The 12,482-nt window shown below is 38.3% G+C and overlaps 1 protein-coding gene and 1 pseudogene across 10 annotated transcripts in view; both read right to left on the minus strand.

Moving 5' to 3' along the window:
* SRPK2 (SRSF protein kinase 2) overlaps nucleotides 1-12,482 on the minus strand; it is a 254,237-nt gene that overhangs the window by 37,295 nt on the left and 204,460 nt on the right. For all 10 annotated transcript variants that reach the window (XM_025292018.3, XM_025292013.3, XM_025292017.3 and 7 more), the window contains 4 exons: nucleotides 11,572-11,680; nucleotides 10,888-10,975; nucleotides 10,572-10,659; nucleotides 8,011-8,117 (listed from right to left, as the gene is read on the minus strand). In XM_025292018.3, the coding sequence (XP_025147803.1) occupies nucleotides 8,011-8,117; nucleotides 10,572-10,659; nucleotides 10,888-10,975; nucleotides 11,572-11,680 (392 nt within the window). The remainder of the gene's footprint in view (nucleotides 1-8,010; nucleotides 8,118-10,571; nucleotides 10,660-10,887; nucleotides 10,976-11,571; nucleotides 11,681-12,482) is intronic.
* LOC102399931 lies at nucleotides 6,588-7,618 on the minus strand (annotated as a pseudogene).

Raw genomic sequence — 12,482 nt, forward strand, 5'->3', positions numbered from 1 at the left:
AGAGTTCAAGTTAGTAGAGAATCATATGTACTACCACATGGGCAAATCCAAGAGCATAAAAATGCTTACCAACCAATTTTCTACTCTAAAAATTGAACAATATTGGCTTGATCATAATGAATTCATTGATAAGTAGGACCAGTGAGATCATTTAAATGGTATATAAGTAATAAGTGTTGACAAATTCATGATAACAGCCTGCTGGGTGGGGACCTGATTCATGGTTTTGTCTGCAAAATCAGCCACCCCCCAGAAGGTGGGTTTGAAAAAGCAAGGCGTTTGGAAAGTCCCTTAGCTTACATACTGCAGTACATATCACCAATTAAGTAATGTACTTTGAAATGATCTAATTGCTACTTCCACTATTAATGTAAAAGTAGACCATCTCCAGAAACATGAATGCACACTTTTCACAAGACATGCTATAATGTAAAATGCTTCCAATCTTCCTGTGTAGACATTCCTTAACAACACTAGCCCGCAGTCAAGAGCATGGACTCTGGATCACACCATCCAGATTCCCACAGCCTTGATTCCCACAGTAACTGTGGAATCTGGAGAAGCTTTTAATACCTCCTTCAGGGTGGAGGTAAGAACACCCCTAGCTTCCTAAGGCTGCGGTGAGGACTAGACAGCATAACACAAAGACAGCACTTAAACAGGGAGTGCCCGCAAGAGCATAATGCATGTTTGTGATAATCACGATAAGTGAAAGAGTAATGATTCAAAAATCCCAGGCTACATGCTGTACCTGCATATCATAGCAAAGTCACCGTGTCCTTACCAAGCCTCATTTAATGGTAAGCCGCCACTTCTTCAAAAGGTTTCTGGAAAGGGCAATGAATTAAACCATAAAGTTTTAAAAAGTAAAATATCAGCTACCCTTTTGATTACATAGGAAAGTAAAAGCTGTGTTTAAAGAACAGCAACAGTATTTAGAACCCCATCACCTGTGGTATATCTTGAATGCACCACAAATAACAAATACTGCCATCATAGCACCATTTCTTCTTTCAGCTTTAAAAATAAAAGCTAAACATAAAATTGACTTCAATAAAGCTGATTCTAAAAGAAAAAGAAATGAAAGCTGGGGGTGGGAGGGAATAGACCCCACCTGAGGTCAGAGAAGCAGCCTGGGCGGAGGCAAGGGGGTGTTCTCACCATCACCACCAGAGGATGGCCCCTCCTGACCCTGTACAAGGTCACCAGGACTAAATGAGAACAGCTAAAAAATGATCAAAGGATTAGTAAGAGTGTATGGGAAACCCTGGAAAAGCAAGTGATCCAATTATGCTGGGACATTTCAAAACTAAGTGGGAACGTTTATCTACAAGCCCGTCAGATCACAGAAAGGTCAGCCACTTTGTACAATAAGAGGAACATACATTTCTTACTTCATTTAAGGAAAGATAACCTATCATTCCAGACTGCCTACAACATGAAGGAAGCTACAGAGAGATGTGGAACCCATAACACATGGTTGGGGACACAGGGTGCTCACAATGCAGCTGGGCAGACAGAACAGCTACCCTGTGCTGGTCACTATGCCAAAAGCTTTATCATCAATCCCTCCAAACTCATCTCCACAAGAAAGCCACAAATTACGTATTATCATCCTGATGTGACTAATGAGGACACAGGCCTACAGAAGCTAAGTAATTTGATCAGGGTCACAAAGTAGCAAATGTCAAGGTCAGAGTTTGAAATTAAATCTATTGCTAAAACTTAACTGTACTCGTCATACTTCCCACTACTGCAATGATTCTCAGCGAAAGGAAAGTTTGCCTCCTTGAGGGTATTTCACAAAGCTCAGAGACATTCTTTAATTGTCACGGTTGGGGTGGTGCTGGCTGACACAGGTATCTAATGGGCTGAGGCCACATATATGTCTAAACAACCTACAACACACAGGACATGCCCCTACAAAAAAGGACTGTGAAAGTGTGAGTGGCTCAGTCATGCCCGACTCTTTGCGACCCCATGGACTGCAGCCAGCCAGGCTCCACCGTCCTTGGAATTCTCCAGGCAAGAATACTGGAATGGGTTGCCACTCCCTTCTCCAGGGAATCTTCTCGACCCAGGGATTGAACTCAGGTCTCCTGTGTTGCAGGTAGACTCTTACCATCTGAGCCACCTGGGAAGCCCCAGGACTATCCAGTCCAAAAAAGGACTATCCAGTCCAAAATGTCAATAGTGCCAGGGGTAAGAAACATTAGCTTACATTATAAGGCTCTGTAATCATTAAGAAAGAACCAAGTGCAGGCTGCAGCCATCCTTCCCCGGGGAGGGAAGAAATACCACTCTTAATGGGTGAGTATGGGAAGCCTTGTCATAGAAGTGAAATTTTGGTTGCATCTTTATAAACATGGTAGAAAATAAAGAATGGTTATTTTCTACAGACTAGGACAAAAGAAATGAATCAAAGATGTGGTGCTTAAAAAAATGGCAAAGTAAGCACTTTCTCTAAATAACCTAGAGAAAAGTAGTAAAAAAAAAAATCATGTACAAAAATCCTGGTAAAGCAGTGTGTGTTTATAAATGCTTGGGACATCTCTGAATATTCATAAGAAAACTCTAATTTGGGTGATTCTAGAAAGGAAACTGTGTATCTGAAGGACACTAACAAATCTTCTCTATTTAAAAGATGATTAATTAATTAATCAATAAGGAAAGATTTACCTGCCAGGGAATAAGAGCTGATTCAGGGTTTGTAAGGGAAACATGGACTTTCATCAGATGGTAGAAGACCTTAAACAGGTTCATAAGAAGAGCCATGGTTTAACTTTTATTGGACATGAGCTGTGTACAAGTCCAAAGATATTATTTGTTGCTTGGAAAAATGGTAAACACATACACTCCAAACCCAGACTACCTGGGTTTGAATTCCTGCTCCACCACAAACACTGGTTGTTTCTTGACTGGGGCTAAATTACTGAACCGCAGGTTCCACTTCCTTAAAAAAAAAAGAAAAGAAAAAGCACACAAAAACCCAGTATCACAGGCTTATTGTGAGGATTCAATACATTAAAATTTACAAAGTACTTAAAATTATGCTTTGTACACAGTAAGCACTGAACAAATATTCACAATTATTAATAGCAATATCCCTTTATACCTTAACAATAATAATGAAGGTACCATTATTATTCTCATTTTATTCATAATGAAACTATGGCTTAAAAAGATTATATAACTTGGCCAAAGTTCTTTAGCTGGAGTAGCGTATACAGTTGTAAATTCCCTCAGAATTTACAGGGGTTTGGTTCCAGGACATCCACCCTCCCCTGAGTATACCAAGAGCCCCAGATGCTCAAGTCCCTTATGGTGAAAGGGCAGCAGTATTTGCATGTAATCTACACACATCCTCCCACATACTTTACATCATCTCTAGATTACTTATAGTATTTTACACAATGTAAATACTACAGAAATAATTGTAAATAAAATGTAAATGTTATGTACTCGTTGTCTGCACAGCAAATTCAAATTTGTTTTTTGGAACATTCTCGAATTTTTTCCCTGAATATTTACAATTCATGGTTGGTGGAATCCATGGATTCAGAAACCTAAGGACACATAGAATTATTTCTGACACCAACACCCAAGTTCTACATCACTCTATACATTGCTTCACGAAAGCCAACAATATTGATCTTCCAGAACATGCAACAGAATGCCAGTAGAGGTTTCTACATAAGGATATGAATTATTAAAGTGAAGTGTTACTGAGGAAAATAACTGTCAACAGAATAAACTGAAGTGAAAAGGTGAGGTGATAAGGACCACCAAGAAAGGTGGTGCTGGAAACAAAAAGAATACCACGAGAAACATACATGGCCAGAAGGGATCAATGGTAGGTGACCAGGGGAGAGGGCTGGGTTCAACAGCGATGAGTGAAACACTGTTAGCCACACTGGACTTCAGAGGTGAAGGAGGCCGCACAGTGAAAGAGTATTAGAAAGCTGGCCCACTCTGTTGTATCCTGGGGAGTGACAGCTGAGTGGGTCTATTAATACAGGATCCTCCTGGAATCAAAAGTACTGAGCCCAGAGGATGACTCAAAGGGAATGAAAGGAAATTCAGGCAGAGAGATTATTGCCTGGGGTATATAACAATGTGCTACTTTGAGAGATATAAGTTTAGAGGGGGAAAAAAATCCAGATTTCATGGTATTTTTCTTAAAGAAAATTAAAGATGGGATCAAATTAAAGCAAAACAAAGCTTCTATTAACAATGCCTACAAGAACTAAGTGCAGACCACATAAAATCAAAATTCCATCTTGAAATTATTCTAGACCAATAAAATACTACATGAGTTCTTACTCTCTAAGGAGCAGTGTACATAAATTAAAGTGAGGATTACATTCATTAAATCATTTGTTCAGTAAGTATGCATTAAAGTTTCAATACACTTCAAGAACAATTTATTTAGATTTAGAGACATTTTTATTAGCTAAGAATGGCAAGATTTTGGTTTTCCATTCTGGAATACAAAATAAATATTGACAGTTCCTCTGCTAATTCCTTTTCTCCCAACACTGTCAAGCTTAAGTTGTGGTGACACCTAAGGCAACAGTAGGGGATGACAGAACCTGTGTGATATACATGCAAGCTGTTATTTCTGAAATTATGTGCTTTGTTAAAATATGTAAAACCTGTATCCCAATGTTCACAGCAGCACTATTTATAATATCCAGAACATGGACACAACCTAGATACCCATCAATAAATGAATGGATGAAGAAGATGTACATATTCAGCAATAAAAAGGAAGGTAACTGAGTCATTTGTAGTGATGTGGATGGACCTAGAGTCTGTTATACAGAGTGAAGTAAGTCAGAAAGAGAAAGACAAATATTGTGTATTAATGCATATATATGGAATCTATAAAAATGGTACTGATGAACTTATTTGCAGGGAAGAATAGAGATGTAGAGAATGGACTTGTGCACACAGTGGGGGAAGAAGCGGGGGGAGGAACTGAGAGAGTAGCACTGACATTATACACCATACGTGTAAGACAGCTAGTGGGAAGCTGCTGTACAGCGCAGGGAGCTCAGTTCGGTGCACTGTAATGACCAGAGAGGCAGGACGGGGGTGGGGGGAGAGGCTCAGCAGGGAGGAGATATATGTATATGTATAGCTGATTCAGGCTGTTGTACAGCAGAAACTAATGCAACACTGTAAAGCAATTATACTCCAATTAAAAAAACTATACTCACATGCTTTCTTAACTTCATATTTAGAAATAAGAATTGTCATAAATAATAAGTTATTTCTTAATGTGCATTTTTTCTTAATTTTAACTACAAGAAAAATAAATGGGCATTTTCCTTCCATCAAAATAAAAAATATGTAAATCTTTCAAGATTTCCAGGATTTATCAGAGATAAAGTAGGAAATTTACATTAGATAACAAATTTTTTCAAAATTTTAACTAGATTTTTTTTTTTTAAGTTTAGATTTGACACTAATAGTTATATATACCAAAGGGACATTTGGGGATCAAAAAACTCCAATTAACATTTCCCTTAACATGAATCGTCGTCTAAATCAAAGGAAAGTTATTGTTTTTTTCACTTGAGATGTTAGGCATGTTAAAATAATGAGTTAAAATGCTACTATCTAAAACCTACAAGGGAACAGATATATTAAACAAAAGCTACCCATGGATCCACACTAGGCACACGCACGCACACGACAGTGTGGGAGTGCAGTCCTCCCGGGTAAGCCAGTGCAGCCCCTCTTCTCAAGTACCATCTACAGTGTTAGAAGATAAGCTGCCAATTTGCAGTACAAAAAAGGCAAAGGTAAATAAAGAGATGAACAACATACTGAATAAACAGAGTGACCTATACACAATTTCAAAAGCAGTATCTAGGGTGCTTTTAACAAAACAAATTCAGGTTCAAATTTTTTTAAAAATTTAAAAACCTACACACATATGCCAACATGCAAATACCTCTACAACTGTCAGGAAGCTGCTTCTTCAGACACTCACATCTTAAAATTCACAATTCCTTAACTGTGAATCATTCCCTGACTCTTTTCTTATTTAAGAATTCTGGATCAAGGTCTATATTTCAGGTATAGAATCTTCAGGCAGATCTAGCTCAAGTTTTAGGCCATGGGACCAAAAAAAGAGAACCAAACCACCTAGTCCTCTTCTCAAGCAAACCAAGCAACCTCCTTGATATTACTTACACTGCAGAAATAGCCACAGATATTATCCATTACATCAGAATAGGTAATCCAGAATAAGACATATCTACAACTTTCCTACCTTAGGCTTTAAGGACAATGAGTCAAAGACTGGTATGTTCCATGCAGAAAACTGAATCTGGGAAACATTCCTAATCAGAAGGAGATCTTCCATATGTGGATACTTCCATTCCATAAACATCTGCTTAAGTATCATCACCCAAACAGACCCTAACTGAAGGGTCTTTTTTTTTGTCAAGGCAAAAGTACAAATATTCCCTATATAACTTAAACATTCCTTAAATTATCTTTCATTTACCCTTCATCCAAATACTAAGAAATAGCAAATAAAAACAACACATTACATGTTTATCTGTGTTTTTTTGTTTTTTTTTTTTTTTTGAAGAATCTTTTTTATTACTTTTATGTACAGAAAACTCAATAGTGTACACTCAGCCCAGCTTGGTGGCCAGTTCTTTGGCCTTTGCCTTTTCCAGCTTGGCAATGCAAGCCACTGACTTTGGCCCCAGGACATGCCTCCCCAGTGATGACGGATCTCATTGTATCTGCCATTGTAATTGGTCCTGATGGCTTCCACCAGCTTAGCCAGGGCACTCTTGTCCTTCGAGTTGACTTGTGTGAAGGCTATGGTGGTGCATGTCTTCCTGTGGACCAGGCGGTCCAGCCAGGCCTTGCCCTTGATGATGCAGTAGGGAACCCCCATCTTGCGGCATAGGGCAGGCAGGAAGACCACAAGCTCGATGGGATCCACATCGTGAGCGATCACCAGCAGCTGGGCCTTCTTGTTCTCCACCAGGGTGGTGACAGTGTTGACCCCTGCTCGAAGGACAGGTGGCCTCTTGGTGGGGATGTTGCCTTTGCCGGCAGCTTTCTTCTCAGCTCGGGCCAGCAGCCTCTGCTTCTTCTCTTGCTTTGTCTCTGGTCTGTACTTGTGGGCCAGCTTAAGCAGTTGAGTTAGCTGTTTGTCGGCCCAAGGCCTGGGTGAATTGGTTAATTGTAGGAGGCACTTTCAGCCACTTATAGAGAATAGCCCTTTGCCACTGCAGCCGGATGTAGCGGGGCCATTTGACAAGGCGGGTGAGGTCCCTCTTGGGTTGGATGTCCTGTCCAATGCCAAAATTCTTGGGCCTCTTCTCAAACAGGGGGTTGACCACCTTCTTGGCCTCCTGCTTCTTCACCATGGCCGGGGCCAGGGCCACCTTCTTCCCTTGGCCTTCTTTCCCTTCGGCATCTTGAAGGGCTGGCGTAGAGAGCTATCTGTGTTATCTTCTAAGTGGAATATTTTGTAAATGATATTGGATAAAACAATTTCTTATTTTACTGAATCATTTATGTGAAAAAAGATTCAGATACCAAAAGAAACGTGTGTTTGACATTTACATATTACTGTCTTCATAAGACAGAATAGCTTATCATTAAGTAAATACCAATATAAAATTGATTTAACAAGTTCACAGTGTTAAGCGCTGTAATATATGTATCTTTAAAATGGGAGATATGTGTCTGTGTACGTATTTTTTATTTTTATTTAAAACAAAACAGTAATTTGGGACTTCCCTATTAGTCCAGGGGTTAAGAATCTGCCTTCCAATGCAGGAAATGCCAGCTCAATGCCTGGTTGGGGAACTAAGATCCCATATGCCTTGGGGCTATCTGAGCCTGGGTGCCTCAACTAAAACCCAACACAGCAAAATAAATAAATATTTTTAAACAAACAAACAGTAATTTGTGTGGAAAGGCTGACCAGTTAGGTATATGCAGGATGGGGCTTGAGGTCATAAGTCTCACCTGTCTAATGATGCTCTTCACACAACGTACTGGGAGGCCTTGGTAGTTGGACTTTATGATCCACTTGAGGAGATGGTGGCCAAGCACTTCAAAGACCATGCAGACATCTGGGACAGAGTTAAGGATCATTTCTAGATACATTTCCTGGAGTGACACACTTACTAAAAGCAGAATCACTGTGGCACTTGGCAAAAGAATTAGTTCTTTATAAAGTGTAACATCAATACTATCAATAATAACAAAAGTGTGGAACTTCCCTCGTGGTCCAGTGGATAAGACTCCATGCTCCCAATTAAGGGGGCATAGGTTCGTTCCGTGGTCCAGGAACTAAGATCCCTCATGCAGCAACTGAGCCTGTGCACCACAACTACAGAGCCCGCATATCACAATGAAGACCGAGCGCAGCCAAGATAAATAATTTAAAAAGAAAACAATGGCTGCTTACTGTTTCTCACCTAAACAGAAAAATCTAACATTTACTAAATATACTTACTATGTACCATATAGGATTTAATGTGTACTCATAACAATGGGAGGGATGAGGCAAGTAAACCTCAGCGAGTTTAAAGAACCCTTCCTGCCTGACACAGGGTAAAGGTGGCAGAGTCATGACTCGACAATACTTACCTGTGGGCTTGCTCTGTCCAGCACACTCCTCCTGACAATAAGCCTTAACGAAAATGAGCAAGACTGAAACCTCACAGAAACCCATGAGGGAAAGAACAAGAGAACTAGCCCCTCTTAAGTGTCCTGCCTGCCTACCTAAATTTCTATCCAATCATCACATAAAACATTTTATAAAACAGAAATTTACCAAACACAGTAAACTTTTCCTTCAATAATATCTTTCACTGGGTCACTAGATCAAATTCTTAATTACGTTTTTAAGAATGTATGATCACAATTTAGGACATGGCATGGTCATAAGAACAACCTATAATAATGAAATCTCAGGAATCTGTTGTCATTTTTTTAAAAAACAGAAATTCTAGTCAACCACTGGCCCTCCAGAACTATGTCCCATCAAAGTCTCTCATATAAATATAAACATGTCATTCATACAGAAATGAATGGCTCTGAAACCCTTTAAGGCCTATATATAGACTATAAAAAGGTCATTTAATATTTTATGTAATATCTAGATCTATTAAAACCACATCATCATAGTAACTATTGCTTTAAATATCTTTAATAAAAATAAGAAAAATATTTCTACAATACTGGAAAACAAATGTGCTACAGACTTATGTATAGATGATCTAAAATGAGAAGTTCCTTACTATATCCCAAACTCATTAAAAAAAAATGGAAACCAAGGTCTAAACTTAATAGCAGACACAGAGCCACAGCCCAAGGTTTCTAAATTATCACCAGAGTATTCTAAAAGCATTGATAGCCGCTGGAGTGTATATATCAAAAATCAACTCCATTGACCTACAAATTAGGTGTTTCCTCCAAAGAAACTCTCTATCAGCTGTTTTAACAACAACATTTCAAATGTTATGCAAGAGGAAGGGCTGCCCTGCCTACCATAAACAGGCTCACTTGGAGAGCAGGACAGAGGACCAGTTCCATCTTTCCATCTATCAAGAGGGAAAATGCACCCTGCAGTTAACAGAAAGGATCTTAAGGCAAAGGAAGAGGCAACATCAGCAGTCACCAGAATTTGCCAATGTCCTCGAATCCAATCCCTAGAAGAAATATAAAAACCTCCTCAAATCAGGTGTGAGGGGAGTGCTTCCCGGAGGAATCAGGACCCAGCAGATGCACAAACAGGATGTCATTCTGGGGTGAAAGCTGGGAGAGGGTTTGCCCTCAGCTTTCTGAAGCTTCAACAGGTCAAACATCAAAATGTTGGATTTGTTCCAAAGATGATAAAGGAAAGAATAAAAGGTCAGGAAGGAGGAAAAGACCCTCTTGACACACTCCTGGCACTCATCCCTCAAAGGACTATGAATACACAGTCCAGTATTCCTGAACCTTGGGAAATGAAGGCATTGCCTAGGTCAATCACACAAAGAGCTAACTCAGAGGATCCAATACTAGAATATGGAAACAGCATTTTGGAAACTAAAGACATTATTTCTTCTCTCCACTTGTGCCAACAACACTAAGCTACAGGTTACTCTGCTGTCACTGCCACTCCTGGGCTATCCTTTAGTAATGCCCCGGGCAAAAGGAGAAAATAACTCCTTCCACACCCATTCACCCTGCTGAGCCTCACCTCCAAAACTACTAAGCGCGCAAACAACTGACCAGAAGCAAGAAAAAAAGAGGTCATGAGATGCCCTTGCTCCACTTGTAAGACACATTTCTTCTCCAAAACTAGAAGGCCGCCATATTCAAAAAGCAAAAGGAACAACTCATCTTTATAATTAAGAAGCTTTCATCTTTCAAAAATCATATAATACGGTGACACTAGAGGTTTCATGTGGAGAGTGATGCAGCAGAGCAAACAGAAGTTTATAAGTGCTTGAAATATTTACTTTTTTTTAATGGAGAAGAAAAACTAGAATATTAATTCAGCCATTAAGAAGCAACAGAACTGTCAGAAAGGATACGTATTCCATTCATGCCTGAAATCTTGAAGTCATCTATAAGCTGCACTACCATGTCTTTATTTGGGTCACTGGGATCACTTTCTCGAACCTAGAGAAAGAAAAATAAATTCAAGAACAGAAGTGTTTAAGACTGAAAGTCATTTCCACTATACCAACCAAAACTATTTTAATAAAAGAAAATTTTAAAAAAATAAAAGATTCAGTATTTGAATTTCTAAATAATAAATGCAATTACTTTCGTAAAATTCAGAAAAACTTCTCTGTAAAATTTTGTCATTAACCTTTCTTATATCATTCACGTATTTGTAGTACTTACACATTTGAGCAATTTTATTTCATCCAAGGCTGTCTCTGTATAATGCTGGGCACTTTTTACAACTTTCATTGCAACAAATCTTTTTCCCCTTTGAAAAAATGCATTAAAAAAATATTAACAGCAGAAGTGTTAACTGTAACAACTAATAAACTAGACTAATAAACTAAACATTATAATGAACTCTAATAAGCTCTAATTAATAGAAACTTTTAATACTTTCCTTTAAAATAGTACTTTTCAAATTGTGGGCCCATAGTTAAGCAGTGGCTTCATGGTAGATCTTTTTTGCTTTTTGTTTCTGTTCTGTCCTCATAAAAATATGGCACACTATCAGAGTTCATCATCACATATGGTTAAGATCAAGTATTGTTTTAAAACACTTTTATTTCAATTCACACACACTACACATGTGTATGTGTACTATAAGAAGACAGTTTCATATTATGGATCATAGCTTAAAAAAAAAGTTAAAACCCACTAATTTGAAAGGTCTATATGTTATTATTTTATACTTGAAATGTTTTTCTGGTATGGATGAATTACTATATGACTCGAATGTGGTGCAATTACAAAGAATAAGTCTCAGATATAAAAGCAGAAGAAAGTCAATATTTAAATAGCTTGTTATAAAATAAAGATGTTGAACCAGACCAGGAATCAACAGCACAGACGAGGAGCACTTACTGCATATCCCAGCACAGCCAGACAGTAGAGAAGTGGCCCCATCCTAGCTTCCTAATAACATGGTACCGGCCATTGAAGAGGTCTCCAATTTTCACTGGATGATAGCCACCTACGATTGTTTAAAAAAAAAAAAAAATTGTTTCTTTTCTTTTCTTTTTTTTTTCAGAATAATAGTAATAGAAACACTTTCTTCCTTATCAGTTCATACCAGTAAATAAATCTCTAAATAGTAAAATTGGATTTGAAACATGTTTAATAATATAACATTTTTTCAAGAGCATCTTTCATCAAGAGAAAAATGCCCTATGTCTTTCTTTTAGGCTTCTTCATTTTTTAAAAACTTACCTTAAAAAAGCAATGAACCAACCCAACACACCGTAACAGTAACTGGAGGTTTTAAAGTCTAGGTGCACATACTATGTATATTCCAACTCTGGACATTTCTAACCAGTAAGTTAAATGCACATCTTTTGGGGTCAGTGTAACACAACTCACCAAAACAAAGGATGTGTACTCTGCATAGTTCTGCATACCAATAAGGAAGTATATGATATATGACAATTTACCCACCAAAAGAACTTGCTTCTCTCACCACTTGTCCTCAACCTCATGCTCCTGCCAGGAAACAGGTTGGAGAGCAAGAGAGCACTCAGTGTTAAGGCGGGCTTGGGGAGGTAAGAATGCTTCATAGGCATCTACATGACCTCACTTTGCATTGTAAATAAGATGATCGGGGTACAAAGTAGCATGCCTAATATGATACCATTTTGGTGAAACACACAAGAAAAAGTCTAGAAAGATAAAGATATTTAGCAGCAAACATCTCTGGATTATAAAATTACTCTTTTATTCTTTTTATCTCTATTTTATTTTTTTCCTCTATATTTTCCAATTTTTTCCTAAAAAAAAAA

The sequence above is a fragment of the Bubalus bubalis genome, chromosome 8 (assembly GCF_019923935.1).
Source record: "Bubalus bubalis isolate 160015118507 breed Murrah chromosome 8, NDDB_SH_1, whole genome shotgun sequence".
Classification (NCBI taxonomy): domain Eukaryota; kingdom Metazoa; phylum Chordata; class Mammalia; order Artiodactyla; family Bovidae; genus Bubalus; species Bubalus bubalis.